Source organism: Myxine glutinosa, chromosome 5 (genome assembly GCF_964187855.1).
Source record: "Myxine glutinosa chromosome 5, kmMyxGlut1.1, whole genome shotgun sequence".
Lineage (NCBI taxonomy): Eukaryota > Metazoa > Chordata > Myxini > Myxiniformes > Myxinidae > Myxine > Myxine glutinosa.
Genome location: NC_136265.1, coordinates 128,803,594 through 128,823,409, shown reverse-complemented (window position 1 = coordinate 128,823,409; position 19,816 = coordinate 128,803,594). Strand labels below are relative to the sequence as shown.

The following is a 19,816-nucleotide window of genomic DNA, read 5'->3' as shown; positions in this document are numbered from 1 at the left end:
CCCAGAGGTGTTCACCCCGGGTACGTGACAATATAATCAGAAAAGTAAAAGTAAATTGAGCCTTGTGGGGAAATACTACAAAGTGCGTTATTTATTGTCCAAATTTCTTTAAAACTCTCGATAGTACGGGAATATTGTGCCACCTTAAATTCCAAAGTGATTCGTGAAACAAATATATTATGCCACCAAATAAGGTTCTCAGGTATGCAATACTATACTGTGATACATTGCTTTCAATCTTCACCTTTCTAGTTTTATATATTGAAAGTTTTTCAGATGCCAAAATAAAATTAACCAGGAGATCCCTTGATCGACTCTCTTTCTTTACCGAGTGACCAAAAATAAAGTGTGTTGGGGAAAAATTAAGCCAGAAGTTGTCAAAACTGGTGGGCATTGAATGAAATGAATGAATGATCGTTTTAAGGCCATTTTCCCCGCTAGAGCAGGGGTTAGCCTTGCGGGCCCCATGACAATCATGGTTCCCTGTTTGAGGCAATGTTTTTATGGCCGGATGCCCATCCTGACGCCAACCCTTAATCGCCTCTTACGATGCGCAGGGATACGGTGTACCTATTCTAAACCGGGGTACACACCGGGATATGTATTCGCCTGGGTGGTTGGGCATTGGAGGTGTGGGTTGTGGAGGTGTGGTGGGATTCCACATTTGGTGTGGGCATTGGAGGCATATAATAGGAAAGATGGTTTCTGCTTGCCCATATAAGCAACATCCACGGGGAAAGTTTGTGAAGTGTTTGCAGCACAACTCAAGAACTTAGTTTCCCCATGAAGCAATCTCCAACTTAGGTCTGCCAACACCCTTGATGTTGGGAGAGATAGAGAGATTCCCAACTTGGAAGGACAGGCAAGGGGGACAGAATTAGAAGCTCACGCCAGGGAGTGTCCATGCGATTTGCAAGCACAACAACGTGGAATGAGTGGAATTGTCACACTCTACTTCCAAAAACACTACCAGGTTTCACCATACCTGTAAAACTACCTTGATTTCATCCTCAATTGCAATCCCTCCCCCATCCCCGAATACATACTCAGGTACGTCATGGGTGTGATTCTATAGAGACTGAAACATGTTGTGAAGATGTAAATGCGATTACTCCTGATTGTATCACAAAAAATGTACAATTTGCATACTTACTGAAAACCGAGAGGCAAATAGGCAAATAGGCAAATAGGCAAATAGGTAAATAGGCAAATAGGTAAATAGGTAAATATGAAAATAGGCAAATAGGCAAATAGGCAAATAGGTAAATAGGCAAATAGGCAAATAGGTAAATAGGAAAATAGGCAAATAGGTAAATAGGCAAATAGGCAAATAGGTAAATAGGCAAATAGGCAAATAGGCAAATAGGCAAATAGGCAAATAGGTAAATAGGCAAATAGGCAAATAGGCAAATAGGTAAATAGGCAAATAGGCAAATAGGTAAATAGGCAAATAGGCAAATAGGTAAATCGGCAAATAGGTAAATAGGCAAATAGGCAAATAGGCAAATAGGCAAATAGGCAAATAGGCAAATAGGTAAATAGGTAAATAGGCAAATAGGCAAATAGGTAAATAGGCAAATAGGCAAATAGGCAAATAGGCAAATAGGCAAATAGGCAAATAGGCAAATAGGCAAATAGTCAAATAGGTAAATAGGCAAATAGGCAAATAGGCAAATAGGCAAATAGGCAAATAGGCAAATAGGCAAATAGGTAAATAGGCAAATAGGCAAATAGGCAAATAGGCAAATAGGCAAATAGGCAAATAGGCAAATAGGTAAATAGGTAAATAGGCAAATAGGCAAATAGGTAAATAGGTAAATAGGTAAATAGGCAAATAGGCAAATAGGCAAATAGGTAAATCGGTAAATCGGTAAATAGGTAAATAGGCAAATAGGCAAATAGGCAAATAGGTAAATAGGCAAATAGGTAAATAGGTAAATAGGTAAATAGGTAAATAGGCAAATAGGCAAATAGGCAAATAGGTAAATAGGCAAATAGGCAAATAGGCAAATAGGTAAATAGGTAAATAGGCAAATAGGCAAATAGGCAAATAGGCAAATAGGCAAATAGGTAAATAGGTAAATAGGCAAATAGGCAAATAGGTAAATAGGTAAATAGGCAAATAGGCAAATAGGCAAATAGGTAAATAGGCAAATAGGCAAATAGGTAAATAGGAAAATAGGCAAATAGGTAAATAGGCAAATAGGCAAATAGGCAAATAGGTAAATAGGCAAATAGGCAAATAGGCAAATAGGCAAATAGGCAAATAGGCAAATAGGTAAATAGGCAAATAGGCAAATAGGTAAATAGGCAAATAGGCAAATAGGCAAATAGGAAAATAGGCAAATAGGTAAATAGGCAAATAGGCAAATAGGCAAATAGGTAAATAGGCAAATAGGCAAATAGGCAAATAGGCAAATAGGCAAATAGGCAAATAGGTAAATAGGCAAATAGGCAAATAGGTAAATAGGCAAATAGGCAAATAGGCAAATAGGCAAATAGGCAAATAGGTAAATAGGCAAATAGGCAAATAGGCAAATAGGCAAATAGGCAAATAGGCAAACAGGCAAATAGGTAAATAGGCAAATAGGCAAATAGGCAAATAGGCAAATAGGCAAATAGGTAAATAGGCAAATAGGTAAATAGGCAAATAGGTAAATAGGAAAATAGGAAAATAGGCAAATAGGCAAATAGGTAAATAGGCAAATAGGCAAATAGGTAAATAAGCAAATAGGTAAATAGGCAAATAGGTAAATAGGCAAATAGGCAAATAGGCAAATAGGCAAATAGGTAAATAGGAAAATAGGCAAATAGGAATGAATGAATGAATGAATGAATGATCGTTTTAAGGCCATTTTCCCCGCTAGAGTAGGGGTTAGCCTTGCGGGCCCCATGACAATCATGGTTCCCTGTTTGAGGCAATGTTTTTATGGCCGGATGCCCTTCCTGGCACCAACCCTTAGTCGCATCTTACGATGCGCAGGGATACGGTGTACCTATTCTAAACCGGGGTGCACACCGGGATCATTCACCCCAGCAAGCTGGTACTCAATTTGCCGACCTCGGAAGGATGACAGGCTGAGTAAACCCCCCTGGTGTTAATTTAGCGATCAACCGGGATTCAAACCCAGGATCCTAGGATCCCAAGCCGGCACCCTCACCGCAAAGCCAACACCAGGTTTAAATAGGCAAATAGGCAAATAGGCAAATAGGTAAATAGGCAAATAGGCAAATAGGCAAATAAGCAAATATAGGCAAATAGGTAAATAGGCAAATAGGCAAATAGGTAAATAGGCAAATAGGCAAATAGGTAAATAAGCAAATATAGGCAAATAGGTAAATAGGCAAATAGGTAAATAGGCAAATAGGCAAATAGGTAAATAGGCAAATAGGCAAATAAGCAAATATAGGCAAATAGGTAAATAGGCAAATAGGCAAATAGGTAAATAGGCAAATAGGTAAATAGGTAAATAGGCAAATAGGTAAATAGGCAAATAGGCAAATAGGTAAATAGGCAAATAGGTAAATAGGTAAATAGGCAAATCGGCAAATAGGTAAATAGGCAAATAGACAAATAGGCAAATAGGTAAATAGGCAAATGTAAATAGGCAAATAGGCAAATAGGTGGCTGCCAGATCCAATATGGCTGCCAGACCACGCGAGCAATGACATCATAAATTTGTATTCTCTTATATAAATTGTTGCATAGATCACGCCCAATACTTTTCAAACTGATTAGACGAAGCGTTGTCCCTGTCGAATTATGACGTCGTAATTATGGCACCAATGATGTCATCGTTAACAACACCTATTCCCAGGGGCGCCGTAAGGGGGGGGGGGGGGGGGGAAGTTAGGATGATTCCAAGGGCCCTGCACTGACAGGGGCCCTAAAAATTATGAGAACATTAGGTTAAAATGTGCGCACGTGCTTCATAGGGGCCCATTGTGATATCTTTTCATGGGGCCCAAAATCCCTGGCGGCGCCCCTGCCTATTCCCCCATGTGGAGTTCTTTACAATGAGCCATGTTTCAATTTTTTCCATGGAGTGGTTTCGGAGATATAGAGGTGCAACATTTTTCGATTTTTTCAAAGATGGCGTCTGTACCACGTGACCTATGACGTTATAATTATCATAAAAAAATTCTACAGGAAGAGCCGCGCATATTCTGTAAATTTCGCGTCCATCGGTCTAACATTTGCAGTGGAATTTTTGTTTCATTCATACTGATCAGATCAAGCATTGTACTTGTCGAATTATGACGTCATAATTAAGGCACCGATGACATCACCATCAACATATCTTATTCCCCATGGCGAGTACTTGACAATGAGAAATGTTTCAATTTTTTCCATCGAGTGGTTTGGGAGATATAGAGGTGTAACTGTTTTCCAAAATGGCGTCTGTACCACGTGACCTATGACGTTTAATTTATGAATAAAAAAATTATACAGGCGGAGGCGCTTCTATGGTAAGATTTCGTGTCAATCGGACCAACGGTTGCCGAGAAAATGAATTTTTAAAATGCAGACACGTACGGCACACGGCACACGGCACACGTACGGCACACGGCTCACGTACGGCACACGGCTCACGTACGCAACTGAATGCTTAACCCTGCTTTTCGCTTCGCGAGCGCAGGGTGATTAAATAATTCTCATATCCAAATCCATATTCAGATCTTCACCAAAATCGAATCGATTATTCCTTGTCAAACACCCAACTTGTCCACCAAGTTTTGTCCAAATCCATCCACAACTTTTTGAGATATCCTGCTATATATAATTTTTGGCCCATTTCCCAATGGTGAATAATCACTTTAAAAATTAAATAAATCTCATTTCTGAATCCATATTCAGATCTTTACTAAAATCGAAGCTATTTGTCCTTGTCAGACACCCAATGGGTCCACCAAGTTTCGTCCGAATCCGTCCATAACTTTTTGAGATACCCTGCTATGTATAGTTTTTGGCCCTATCTCCCAATGGTGAAGAATCACTTTTAAAAAATTCTAGTAGCCGGATCCGAATCCGGTTCTTCACCAAAATCTAATGATTTCGTCCTTATCACATACGCTACATCTCTGCCAAATTTCCTTCCGAATCCGTCCACAACTTTTTGAGATATTTTGTCTCAAACAAATAAACAAACAAACAAACGGACAGACAGGGGTGAAAACATAACCTGCATCTGCCTTTGGTGGCGGAGGTAACAAACACACAAACAATTGAAAATGGCTACAAGATGCATCTCTGTCACAGAGGAGGCTCATGTAGTGTGACATTGATTAAGTTAAGGGTTTTGGGGACGTCATTGGATAGCCTGTTGAAGGCTCACAATTGTTGCTGATACAAGCCTCATGTTTGTTGGTGGTTATGGAAGCAAAGTTTAGTATTTAACCACAAACTTCATTTGTCTCCATAAGACCATAAACCTGATGGACATTATGGCTCGTTGTCCTGTCTGCTAACATTAGTTGGTGGGCCGTAAAAATCCCATCATGTCTTATGCGAAGAGTAGGTGAATTATTCCCCTGAGCAAATGATACATTTCTGCCTCGACGAGTACCGCAAAGGCAAAGGCAAACAACCGAGTGCAATCCTTGCTATGGAACTACTTTTTCAGCACCGAAGAGAATTATAAAGAATTCCTTCAGCTTCTCTGATCAAATGGCCGTCCGGATCATCAGCGAGGAACCGTTCATCATCGAGGTTTCGACCCTTCAATCCCAGAAGCTCTCCGAACGGTGGGTCCACAACCTGAGCTGTGTCCGAAGGTCGTGTGTCAGGCAGAGAAGGAAAGATAGTGAGATGAACATTGTGACGCAATGCACAAAATTATGTGGGATGTGGAGTTTGAACTTTAATTAATTCAAAACGTCACTTAACAACTATACAGCAATGGGGAATAAAAATTGGGGAAAAAAGATATAATTTGTAATATGGAAGCTCGACCAGAGAACTTTCAGGTCATGGATGCATTACAAGATTTTCACATCATAGGGTTTAAAGTTAACCTTTTAAAAAATGTGTACAAGTATAGCCAAGTTAATGTAATAATACGGAATTCTGCAGTTTTATTTAACTTCATTAATATCCCTGGAAAACTTGCAATTTGATGCGGTATATTTAATTATTGGGGTAGGTGGTTGGGGAAGAAGGAGAGTAATTTCCCTGAAACATTATACCGACTACTCACCTCGACAGGTGGTTCTACGAACTCTGCCCTGGTGCGTCAGGACCTGCAGATTCAGCAGATAAAAATCTCAGAGAAAACGCCAACATCTGAGCGAAGGATATGGAATGCCGAGGGAAGCATACAGATCGAATGATCCTGGAATTTTTTTTCCAACATCCTAAAAAAACGTTTCCTCAATGACGAAACAATGCAAATCATAGTGATATATTTATATATTTCGATTAGAACCATGCAATAACATGCACTATATATACTGCGTTCAATTTGCTGCAATTACCAGTCTCACTTATTACGTGCTCCCTGTGTCTCTGCGTCTCAACGAAGCCATGAGATCGTGGGTAAGACTCAGAATTCTCTTCGTTTATTCACTAGAAATTTGTATATCCATCAATGTTAATGTTTTGTACGAACTTTCATCAAGGCGAATGTGCTTATTCTAGCGTGTGTGTGTGTGTGTGTGTGTGTGTGTGTGTGTGTGTGTGTGTGTGTGTATATATATGCATGTGTGTGTGTATACATATATATATATATACATAATTATATAGATACAGTGCATTCAGAAAGTATTCAGACCCCTTCACTTTTTTCACATTTTGTTATGTTGCAGCCTTATGCTGAAATCGCTTAAATTCATTTTTTTCCCTCATCAATCTACACTCAATACCCCATAATGACAAAGAGAAAACAGGATTTTAGAAAGTTTTGCCAATTTATTAAAAAGAAAAAACTTGAAATATCACATTTACATAAGTATTCAGACCCTTTGCTATGACACTTGAAATTTAGCTCAGGTGCCTCCCTCCCACAACCATCACTGCAACACTCCACCGATCTGGGCTTTATGGCAGAGTGGCCAGATGGAAGCCAAACAGTTCAATCCTGGTTTCATCAGACCACAGAATCTTGTTTCTCACAGTCTGAGAGTCCTTCAGGTGCTTTTTTGCAAACTCCAGGCGGACTTTCATGTGTCTTTCACTGAGGAGAGGCTTCCGTCTGGCCACTCTGCCATAAAGCCCAGATGGGTGGAGTGTTGCAGTGATGGTTGTCCTTCTGGAAGTTTCTCCCATCTCCACACAGGATCTCTGGAGCTCAGCCAGAGAGACCATCGGGTTCTTGGTCACCTCTCTTACCAAGGCCCTTCTCCCCCGATTGCTCAGTTTGGCCGGGCGGACAGCTCGAGGAAGAGTCCTGGTTGTTCCAAACTTCCTCCCTTTAAGAATTATGGAGGCCACTGTGCTCTTGGGAATCTTCAATGCAGCAGAATTTTTTTTGTAGGCTTCCCCAGATCTGTGCCTCGACACAATCCGGTCTCTGAGCTCTGCAGGCAGTTCCTTCAACCTCATGGCTTGGTTTTTGCTCTGATATGCATTGTCAGCTGTGAGACCTTATATAGACAGGTGTGTGCCTTTCCAAATCATGTCCAATCAATTGACTTTACCACAGGTGAACTCCAATCAAGGTGTAGAAACATCTCAAAGACGATCAAGAGAAATGGGAGGCACCTGAGTTATATTTCAAGTGTCATAGCAAAGGGTATGAATACTTATGTTAATGTGATATTTCAGTTTTTTCTTTTTAATAAATTTGCAAAACTTTCTAAAATCCTGTTTTCTCTTTGTCATTATGGGGTATTGAGTGTAGATTGATGAGGGAAAAGTGAATATAAACGATTTCAGCATCAGGCTGCGACATAACAAAATATGAAAAAAGTGAAGGGGTCTGAATACTTCCTGAATGCACTGTATATATATATATATATATATATATATATATATATATATATATATATATATATATATATATATATATGTATATATATAAAAAAAATGCTGAATGCACCCGGCGTTGCCCGGGTTCTTTTTGAATGAATTTACTACTATAATTCAGCTTTTACTCGTGGCCGTAGAAGATTGACTACTATAATTCAGCTCAGCTTTTAATTGCGAAATGGGCCCAGCCCAGCCGTGGCGGCCTCGACCGGCCTCGCCAACTAACCTATAACCTTCCCGGGGCCCGTCCCGACATTTTTTGTTTCAGAGGTTTCCTCCTATCTTTCACCGTTCAGGAGATTAGCGCGTGCAGAAAAACAAACAAACAAAAACTTTATTTTATATATATAGATAGATAGAAGATTATATATATATATTTGTCTTGCTTCTTTGAAGGCCACAATTCGCTCATAAACTTTCTGGTGAGGCCTGCCATTTAACGGGAGGTGATTTGGGCCAAATTTGTACTTTTTTTAGGATACCTTTGATCACTCACCTCTTTGTGCAACACACCTGGGGTTCTTGGATCCCCACCAATTGCTGGTAGAAGTGTCGTCCGACGACATAAACGTCCTCCTATGGACGGTGCAAACATTTACTCCTCGCCCACCTCGTGATACACCAAGGTGACAGTTTATAGCTTGGCCGAGATTCGAACCCAGGTTTGACAGCACAAAGGGAAGTGTCCTACCTTGTAACTTGTTTCATTTTGTGAACAATTATGTTGCAGCAATGCTTGATTGAATCAGTTGTCATAATATTGGATTGGCTAGAAAAGTGACTATTTTATGACGTCATTTATTGCAAGTTGGTACATGTCAAAAAAAATGTCAAGGGAAATGTAAAATAATGTGCTTATGTGTTAAAATTTCTTAACTGAGTCTCGGCCCGATGACTTTGCCATCACCAACAGGTCGGTGGTCTCAATGTCTTCCTCTGCCTCCTCTGTTTCTTGCACCCTTTGCCCTTTCCATGCTTTGTTCCCCCCCGGATTCTACAGAACGCACGTGGTCCACCATCAACTCCCTTTTGGTCCTTTGGAGAAGCCACCTAAATCCAGGATCACTGCTCACCTTAACTCCTTTGTTCCTCTTTTTTCTCCACCTGCACAACCAACTTCCACACTCTCTTCAATGTCATTCTTCCCTCCAGGTCTTCAAGACAGCTGTTCACCACCTTCTCGGATCATCCCCCATTCAAAACCATAATCTTTTCTACACCCGCTAAACCATTCTCACATCTCCCAACATTTTTTCCTTCTGTATCCATCTTGTCCACCCCTTGAGTTATTCCCTGCCCCTCATCGTTACCCGCATCCCTTGTTTGTCCACCTCCGTCTGTTTTCTCCGTCCGCCCTGCAGTTGGCATTTCGCCCTTCTCTTTCTGCTGTTCCTTTTGTTATGTTGCATCCTGATCCATCCCTGCTCTACTCTTCCACGAGCCTTGACTATATATTTTTTTAAATTTTAAGAAAATTTCAACATGGTGCAGTTACAATGACTAGCAACGGTACCCGCCCAATGGGCGGGGCTTCAATTGGGAGGCCCAAATGAAAAGGAAAAATATCAGAAATTTAAGGTTTTTTTTAAATTTTAAACGATTTATATAAACATCCGTTGAATCATATCACACGCAAATCATCAAAATCTAAACAGTATTTGCAGAATTTCAATAAAAGCCAAATCACTGTTCATATCGGTAAATATTATTCCATCGTGTTTGGAAAAACTGGAAAATTGGAAAAATTGGAAAGTGGAAAAACTGGAAAAACAATATAGCCTATTTTACTCTTACAGAATATATTCATCACATGATCATGGATCATGGTAAAATATGTATATTTTACAATATTAATATAACCTTGGTGAATTATAGTAAGTAACTGAGGAAAAGTGGTTAAAAACTATAGGAACATATAATGGGTTTGGGCAGGTTTTTGGCCTGACATAGAAAGTTACCAATGAATTGACCTTCACCTAGAACAACCACCTTTATTTATTAAACAAAACACAATAAACAACTACAAATGTTCCGCAGTGTAGGCCTACTCGCTCTTGTCGGTCACAGTCACCCACCTGGAACACAACAATGCAGCCTATTTGCTAGCAGGGTTAACGTCACAGAAGGAGCTCACCTGTTCTTCCCACATTTAAAAATGCTCAACAACCAGAAGCATTTTTATAAATTCAGAATTTTAACAAGTCACAACCGACAATTAGTTCATCTTCATTTTTAATTACAATGCCCCGGTCAGTTTCTTTTTTGTGTGTGCAGATGTTTCTCACTGTGCTTCCTCATCCTTCCCCAGATTTTAATTGCCGTCATGGTTGTGACGTCATCACTCACCATGGCTACCTTCACGGACGAAGAGGGCAAGACGGGCGGAGCGTGTCGTGAGCTCGAGGAGGAAGAGCGCCTCCTGCGGAAAGTTTTGCCCGCCAGGATTCTCAACATGCTGGAGTTGGCTCCAAGTGCTTCCACAGGGAGTCAGCACTCTGATGCTCTGCCTAATGCGGGCGATGCTTGTTCCGAGTGGTCGTCACGAATTTTGAAGAGTACACGCATGAGCGACCGTTCCCTCTCGCCCTGGCACTTCCGGTGAATCTATGCTACATCCTCTTTCTTCTCCTTCTCCCAACATACTGGAATGATAAATCAATAATTTAGTGCCATAAAACTATGATATTGACTTTACAAACAATCCACCAATGAGAGCCCAGCAAATTATGACGATAGGGACAGACTTCCTCCTGGTCACCTGGAAAATTCATTAAGTGTGCAGGTGCAATGTCATCGAAAAAAAAATTATTTTGTAAATCTTTTTTTTAGTAAGAATTTGTTTGTGGAGCATTTATACAGGATAAAAAGAGAAGCAATTAAATAATTAATACAGATAGCAACAAAAAGGATAAATACGTGGCCGAGAGAAGTGAGATATAAAATTTAAAAGTATTATAAAACATAGGGGCAATACCCTGGCGCTCACCTGGTGGAATAAACAGTATACTGCACTGACTAAAGGTATTTTAAACCCATTTCAATGGTTGCGAGAAGACAGGGCAGCACGTAGAATCATACTAACTTTATCAGAAGACTTAAAAAAAAAAAAAAAAAAAATGTCATGCACAGCACGATACATGCGAAATACCTAAAATAAGTTGTTAGCTTATGATGACCTCAAAAATAATTGGTAGTTGTATTCAGTGACCAGACGTGCAAATCCTCTTAAAATTTCAAGTCAATCAGATGAAAATTCTTAGAAATTTGGCCTATGTTGACTTTTCGGTATATGGTGACCTCAAATATACTTGGTGGTTGAATTCAGTGACCAGATATGCAAATCCTCTTCAAATTTGTCAATCGGACGAAAATTGAGGATTTTATAAATCTGGCCTGTGTTGAGCTTTTGGCCTATGTCGTCCTCAAAAATAGTTGGGGTTGAATTCAGTGACCAGATATGCAAATCCTCTTAAAATTTCAAGAGAATTGGATGGAAATTGAGGATTTTAGGATCCTGGCTTATGTTGACCAAAAATACTTGGTAGTTGGATTCAGTGACCTGGTATGCAAATCCTCTTAAAATTACAAGTCAATCAGATGAAAATTGGGCATTTAGAAATTTGGCCTATGTTTACCTTTTAGCCTATGTTAACCCTTTCACTTATGTTGACCTCAAAAATAGTTGGTGGTTGAATTCAGTGACAATATATGCAAATCCTCTTAAAATTTCAAGTCAATCGGATGAAAATTGGGCATTTTAGAAATTTGGCCTATGTTGACCTTTTGGCCTATGTTGTCCTCAAAAATAGTTGGGGGTTGAATTCAGTGACCAGATATGCAAATCGTCTTCAAATTTCAAGAGAATTCGATGGAAATTGAGGATTTTAGAAACTTGGCCTACGTTGACCAAAAATACTTGGTAGATGGATTCAGTGACCTGGTATGCAAATCCTCTTAAAATTACAAGTCAATCGGATGAAAATTGGGGATTTTAGAAATTTGGCCTATGTTGTCCTCAAAAATAGTTGGGGGTTGAATTCAGTGACCAGATATGCAATCCTCTTCAAATTTCAAGAGAATTCGATGGAAATTGAGGATTTTAGAAACTTGGCCTACGTTGACCAAAAATACTTGGTAGTTGGATTCAGTGACCTGGTATGCAAATCCTCTTAAATTACAAGTCAATCGGATGAAAATTGGGGATTTTAGAAATTTGGCCTATGTTGACCTTTTGGCCTATGTTGTCCTCAAAAATAGTTGGGGGTTGAATTCAGTGACCAGATATGCAAATCCTCTTCAAATTTCAAGAGAATTCGATGGAAATTGAGCATTTTAGAAACTTGGCCTACGTTGACCAAAAATACTTGGTAGTTGGATTCAGTGACCTGGTATGCAAATCCTCTTAAAATTACAAGTCAATCGGATGAAAATTGGGGTTTTAGAAATTTGGCCTATGTTGGCCTATTGGCCTATGTTAACCTCAAAAATAGTTTGGGGTTGAATTCAGTGACCAGATATGCAAATCTTCTTCATATTTCAAGTGAATCGGATTAAAATTGAGGATTTTAGAAATTCGGCCTATGTTGACCTTTTGGCCGAGGTTGACCTCAAAAATACTTGGTGGCTGAATTTAATGACCAGAAACGCAAATTCTCTTCAAATTTCAAGTTTATCTGAGGAAAATTGAGAATTTTAGAAATTTGGCCTATGTTGACTTCAAAAATAGTTGGGGGGTGAATTCAGTGACCAGATCTGCAAAACCTCTTCAAATTTGAAGTCAATCGGATGAAAATTGAGGATTTTAGAAATTTGACAATGTTGGTGACCTTCGGTCACCTTTTGACATTTTGTCCCCAAAAACAATAGGCTTCTTGCTTATGACCAACTCTTGCAATATCATTTGGTGAAGTTTGAGGGAGATCGGCTGAATATTGTGACCTGTAGGCGACTGACATACAGACATACAGACAGACAGACAGACAGACAAACAGACAGACAGAATAAGCCACAAGACCAACCAATATACTTGAAAAATCTTCGATTTTCGCAAGTAAAAAAAAATACCTATTTTGGGGGGCAACCCCCCTCCCTCCCACCCCGTGTACCTTCTCAGACCCCAATTTTTCCAATGCCTTGAGCAAACATTGGTACATCATGGATGATGAAAGTTGTGATGAGGTTTTATATAAAGTGTGTGTGTAGGTTCTGAGAAAAAAAGTGAATACCTATTTTGGGGAGCAAGCCCCCCATAGATGACTTTAGACCCCAATTTTTTAAATGCCAGGAACAAACTTTGGTACAACACAGGTGATTAAGTTTGTGGTAAAGCTTTATCAGAATTGCATGTGTAGTTTCTGAGAAGAAAGCAATTACCCACTTTTGGGGGAAGCAGGGGTGGGTCAAACCTGGATCCAATTTGACCCCTGATAGACCCCCTTAAACACCGATTTTTTTCAATGCCGTGTACAAACTTTAGTCACAACATACCACATATTATTTGTGTCAAGTTTGGTCATAATCCCATCAACGGTTTCGGAGAAGAAATTGCAAGTGTTTAGAGACTGACGGACTGACAATGTGCCATCGCATAAGCTCCCCAAAACTACGTTTAAAATGAGATATAAAAAGAAGGGGTCCAAGATATGTCTATATATATATATACACATACCCATCCAGATATATAGAGTGCCTTCAGAAAGTATTCACACTTCTTGACTTTTTTCACATTTTGTTGTTACAGCCTGAATTTAAAATGGATTGAATTTAAAGTTTCATCACTGATCTACACATAATACCCCACAATGTCAAATTGGAATTTTTATTTTCTCGTAATTTTTACCAAATAATTTAAAATGAAATACAGAAATATCTAATTTACATAAGTATTCAGCCCCTTGAGTCAAAACTTAGTAGAACGGCCTTTGGCATCGATTACAGCTTCGAGTCTTTTTGGGTATGTCTGTATCAGCTTTGCACATCTAGATTAAGGGGTTTCTCACGTTCTTCCTTGCAGATTTTCTCAAGCTCTGTCAAGTTGGATGGGGAGCGTCGGTGAACAGCAATCTTCAAGTCTTTCCACAGATTCTCAATGGGATTCACGTCTGAGCTTTGGCTGGGCCACTCAAGGGCTTTCATGTTCTTGTTCTGAAGCCATTCCAGTGTTGCTTTGGCTGTATGCTTGAAGTAGTCCTGTTGGAGCGAAAATCTTCACTGGAGTCTTAGATGTTTAGCACTCTGAAGCAGGTTCTCCTCAAGGATTTGCATCTATTTGGCTCTATTAATTGTTCCCTCAATCCATTCATTGTTTCCCAGTCCCTGCCACTTAAAAGCATCCCCACAGGATGTTGCTGCCACCACCGTGATTCACGGTAAGGATTTTGTTAGATGGGTGATGATCTGTGCTCGGTTTCTGCCAGATGTAGCACTTTGCATTCAGGCCAAAGAGTTCAATTTTTGTCTCATTAGACCACAGTATATTTTACCTCGTGCTCTCAGAGTCTTTCACGTTCCTTTTTGCAAACACCAGGTGTGCTGTCATGTGCCTTTTTCTCAGGAGTGGCTTCTGTCTGGCCACTCTCCCATAAAGCCTGGATTTGTGAAGTGCTGCAGAAACTGTTTCCTTCCGGCAGGTTCTCCCATCTCACCCAAGGAACTCTGGAGTTCTGTCATAGTGGTCATTGGGTTCTTGGTCACCAAAATGTTAGCTCTTTCACGAGCCTCGATCTTGTATACAAAAAAAAAAAAAAAAACTCCCTGACCAAGGTCCTTCTTGCCCGGCTCCTCAGTTTGGTCGGACGGCCAGATCTAGGAAGAGTCTGGGTCGTTCCATATTATTTCCATTTCCTAATGATGGAGCTCACTGTGCTCTTGGGAACTTTCAACACTCTAGAAACGGTTTTATACCCTTCCCCAGATCTATGCCTCCTCACAATTCTACGGACAGTTCCTCAGACTTCGTGGTAGTGTTTCAGCTCTGACATGCACTGTCAACTATGGGACCTTATATAGAAAGGTGTGTTTCTTTCTAAATCATGTCCAATCAATTGAATGGGCCACAGGTGGACTCCAATCAAGTTGTAGAGACATCACAAGGATGATCAAAGGAAATTGGATGCACCTGAGCTCAATTTGGAGTGTTATAGCAAAGGGGGTGAATACTTATTCACTCGTGACATTTAAACTTTTCATGTTTAATATCATTTTGTATAAATTCCTAAAAAAAAAATTCCGCTTTGGCATTGTGGGGTATTATGCGTAGATCAGTGACAAAATCGATTTAAAATTCAGGCTGCAAAACAACAAAATGTGAAAAAGTCAAGGGGTGTAAAGACTTTATGAAGGCACTGTACAGTGTACATACAGTCACGTGAAAAAGTAAGTACACCCCATGTAAAGTTTTGCCTTTATCAACATATTTCAACATACAGCTATTTGATCTTCATTTCAACAATATTGATAGAAAAAGGTGATATAATATAACAAATATCATGAAACATTTACATTTTGTAGTCCATTGTATAATTGAAATAAACATAAATGCAAATTTCGCATGTGGAAAAAGTAAGTACACCCCTACATTTATCACTACTTCAAATACCTAAAATTAGAATCAGGTGCAGCAGCTCAGGTGCAAATGATTAGAACATCGTTCGAGAGGATCTTGGAGGAACCTGTCTTATTTAAACCTCAGACATTTAGTTTGGTTTGCTCTTTGTTGTTGAAGTGTGCGGCGTTACCATGCCTAGATCAAAAGAGCTCTCTGAGGCCTTCAGAAAGAAGGTTATAGATGCCTACGAGTCTGGGAAGGGATTTAAAAAGATCTCCAAACAATTTGAAATCAATCATTCGACTGTCCGGAAGATCATCTACAAGTGGAGAAGATTCCAAACAACTGCCAACTTGTTCAGGCCAGGCCGCCCCAGCAAGTTCAGCCCGAGAGCAGACCGCAAGATGCTGAAAGAAGTCTCCAAGAACCCCAGAATGTCATCACGGGACCTACAGGTAGCTCTTGCCACTGTTGATGTCAAAGTGCACGAGTCTACCATTAGAAAGAGGCTGCACAAATTTGATCTACATGGGAGGTGTGCCAGGAGGAAACCTTTGCTGTCCAGAAAGAACATCAGGGCAAGACTTAAGTTTGCCAATGAACACCTAGGCAAAGACCAGCACTTCTGAAACAATGTGCTCTGGACAGATGAGTCAAAGGTAGAGCTATTTGGCCACAGTACCAGAAGACATGTTTGGCGAAAACCAAAGACAGCATTTGACCACAAGAACCTGATACCAACTGTAAAGCATGGTGGTGGAAATATTATGGTTTGTGGCAGCTTTGCTGCCTCAGGGCCTGGGCGGCTCACCATCATATAATCCACCATGAATTCTTCATTGTACCAGAGGGTGCTTGAGAATAATGTGAGGCCATCTGTCGGAAAGTTGAAGCTCAACCGAAGGTGGACCTTGCAACATGATAATAACCCTAAACATACCAGTAAATCCACCAAGGAATGGCTGAAAAGAAAGAAATGGAGGGTTCTGGAATGGCCAAGTCAAAGCCCGGATCTAAATCCCATCGAGATGTTGTGGGGGGATTTGAAACGAGCTGTGCATGCAAGAAACCCCTCAACCATTGCACAGCTGAAAGAATTCTGCATGGAGGAGTGGGCAAAAATTTCTCCCAGTCGATGTCAGAGACTGGTCGACAGTTATAAGAAACGCCAACTTGAGGTTGTTTCTGCCAAAGGGGGCAATACCACCTATTAGAGGCAAGGGTGTACTTACTTTTTCCACATGCAAAATTTGCATTTATGTTTATTTAAATTATACAATGGACTACAAAATGTAAATGTTTCATGATATTTGTTATATTATATCACCTTTATCTATCAATATTGTTGAAATGAAGATCAAATAGCTGTATGTTGAAATATGTTGAAAAAGTCAAAACTTTACATGGGGTGTACTTACTTTTTCACATGACTGTACATGTATATATTGTTACGTTTGTGGGGGTATGGATAACATACCATAATGGAGATAGGATTGTGTAGATTGCGGGTGCGACCTTGTGCGAGTGGGAAGCCCATCTTGATGTACATAAGCAGGGAAACTGTGAGCTTAAGAGTGTTATGTGTTTATGTGTCACCACGCGGAGGGTGGTTTTGTGTTCGTTAAATAGGGCTTAAGGATAATCCCCAGTATGTAATTGCCTCCTGTGATATTTCCCTTATGGTTTTACATTCACTCGGCTAGCCATGCAATCAAGCGCTCCATTAAACCACGACAACCGACATAATGTTGACAGAGACCCAGACATTACGATCGGAAAGTAAACCCCACCCCACTAACCGACTAAGGAACAAGGCCACACCCCCAGAGTGGGACGAGAGGCGTGGAAACGATGGTGGCCGGCAGACCATGCCCTGAGCTTCATCTTTCATTGAGCCCGACCATAGAGTGATGGGTGGAATGCGGCGATTGGTTGGTGTGACGTCAGAGCAATGGTTTGAGAGAAGGAGAAGAATCTGTCGCTCTCTCGGTCTCTTGGCACAAATAAGGAAGGCGCCATTTTTCCTTTGTCCGTGCTGGTGCGATTTGGCTTTGTGGCGGGCGGACGCATTTTGTCCCTGGCTTGGCTGTTCCTGGCTCGTGTGCGATCGTGGAGAGAAGGAAGAAGAGTCTCTCTCTCTCTCTCTCTCTCTCTCGCTCTCGCTCTCGCTCTCGCTCTCTCTCTTGGGCTGGCATGGTTGCGGGCGGTCGCATTTTGGCTCGGGTGGCTCGCGAGGAAAGCTGTCGGAGCTTTTGTTGGAACTCTTTGTCTCTGGTTTGGTGGCTTCTGTCTCGGGTGGATTGTGAGAAGAACTTTGTGGAGCCGCGTTGCGTTTCAGAGGGAGACAAGAGCAAAAGGGGACCGGCCGCATAGATTTCCTCACGTTTGTGGCACAGTGAAGAGGAGCTTCTGGCTATCTTGTGCGGTTCCCACGCGAGCGGTTTCCGCCTGTGCTGTGCTGCCGACGTCATTCGGCAAACTCACTGAAGAGACCCCTTTGGAGACAGATAAGGCCAGCCGACTTTAAAAACATTTGTTTTTCTTTATCATTCCCCTGTTTGTATTTGTCAGTGTGGAGGGTCCCTCAAAGTAGCGGATATTTATTTTACCTCACCTTTCATTTTTATCGTATTACATTTACTTTCATGAAATCATTGTCGTGGTACTTTCATTTGTTGTATTGTTGTTTTTCCTTGTCTCGTTTCTGTGTTTGTGGGTTCGAGGAATAAGCCCCGTGGTTCCGTCTGAGGTCAGCACCATTAGTTTTCTTTGCCCGTGCACGACGGACTGACCGCCAATTCTCGGCTTATTCACCTCGGAGTTACAGCAAACTGTTCGGCTATCTGCCGCCCGTGATCTTAATCACCGGCGACACGACAATATGTCCTCTTCAAAGTACACCATCCACTGTATTTGCAAATTCAGTACTTTGACAAAAATGCCAACTTTCCAAATTATTTATTTGTGCTTTAAAATATGACAAGTGAGTCTTGTGCTTCTAAAACTTCAAACATTACAAAGATTTTGTAGATTTAACAAGTGATGGTTTGATTGATATATGAACTCACCGACGGAAAACATCATTTCAGCATCAACTATGATCCAGACCGTGTACCTGCACGGCTGCCGGAGGCCAAGTGTCTGTGCCTGGGCTGCCTCAACCCACAGGACGGCCACCATGAGTTGGGCCTCTCGTCAGTTGCCGTAAAGACGGCCATTCGAGTGTTTCGGCGACAGCCTTGCGGAGCAGGCCTCGCTCGCTACACGCCACATTGGGAGCACATCGCCATTGCCTGCACCTGCGTCAACCCGCATACAGGACAACACCATGCATAGAGAACCATGCATTCTGCTGTCCCTTGGACAAAAACGAGACTCTTTGTGGAACTTGAAGTTTGTTCTGTTGTTTCAAACTTTTTTTCTTTTTGAAAATACTTGTTTTAGGATAGTTGGGCCGGGGTAGATCGATGGACGAGGAGAAGCAATTTCTGTCAAAGCCAGGAAAAATAATTCCTTCGCACTTCCGAAGTCATATACATACAAATAATTATTAATAATAATGTTATTCTTTTTTAACACTCCCTCCAATAATGAAGGATATGTCCAAAAGCTAGATAGGTTGCCATGACACCCTTGAAGTGATGAAAGTTTAAGTGATAAAGTCCTCCAGGTGTAAGCAATTATAGTCTAAAGACAAATCCTCTCGACAATGTTATAATTTATTATGATGTTTTAATGATGTTTCACGAGCCTCGATCTTGTATACAAACAAACAAACAAAAAAAAAAGTAGGCCGACTTGTATTTGTAACAAAGTTGCCTATTAAACAGCAATGTGAAATGCCCTTCTTCCTTCTTGTTATTGCATGTTTCAGGTTTCTGTCTTGGCTTTCATTCCGTAACAGTTGGGAATTTCATTGATGTCTATGGTGAATTGAATTTACACCAAATTACGGTCCACCGGGGGGGTCTTTGGAATAGGTGAGGGCGAGACTACCGGAAGTAAGCTGTAACACGTGTCCTTTTGTGGTTTGTTTTCAACGTATCCAATCACGTGACTGCTGTCGCGAAGGGTGCACTAACCGGAAGTCACGTAGTTCCGCGGGCGCCTATGGCTAAAGGGCACGTGACGTCATTGGCTACTGTAAAAAAAAAAAAACGATCTTCTTCGTGGTAGGCTGTGGGCGGGATCGCATCATTGGCCGAGGGCGTGGCTATGCTGCCGATGCAGTGCCCTCTGCTGATCGGACCAGGAATTTGTAATACTAGGGCATGCCCGTACTATATATAAGCTAGGACGTGCCC

At 40.9% G+C, this 19,816-nt stretch overlaps 1 protein-coding gene across 1 annotated transcript; it reads left to right on the top strand.

Moving 5' to 3' along the window:
* The first annotated feature begins 9,072 nt into the window (after positions 1 to 9,072).
* LOC137427112 (interleukin-17C-like) lies at positions 9,073 to 19,302 on the top strand. Its single transcript, XM_068116296.2, has 2 exons — positions 9,073 to 10,564; positions 18,602 to 19,302. Exons 1-2 carry the CDS (start codon positions 10,290 to 10,292, stop codon positions 18,846 to 18,848), a joined length of 522 nt encoding a protein of 173 aa, XP_067972397.1. The 5' UTR covers positions 9,073 to 10,289; the 3' UTR covers positions 18,849 to 19,302.
* Positions 19,303 to 19,816: the final 514 nt, after the last annotated feature.

Bases quoted from the DNA above. Each gene is read 5' to 3' on its own strand.
- LOC137427112 (XM_068116296.2), top strand. From the start codon at position 10,290: ATGGTTGTGACGTCATCACTCACCATGGCTACCTTCACGGACGAAGAG. The intron at 10,565-18,601 runs GTGAATCTATGC...ACATCATTTCAG, and splicing joins CTCTCGCCCTGGCACTTCCG to CATCAACTATGATCCAGACC.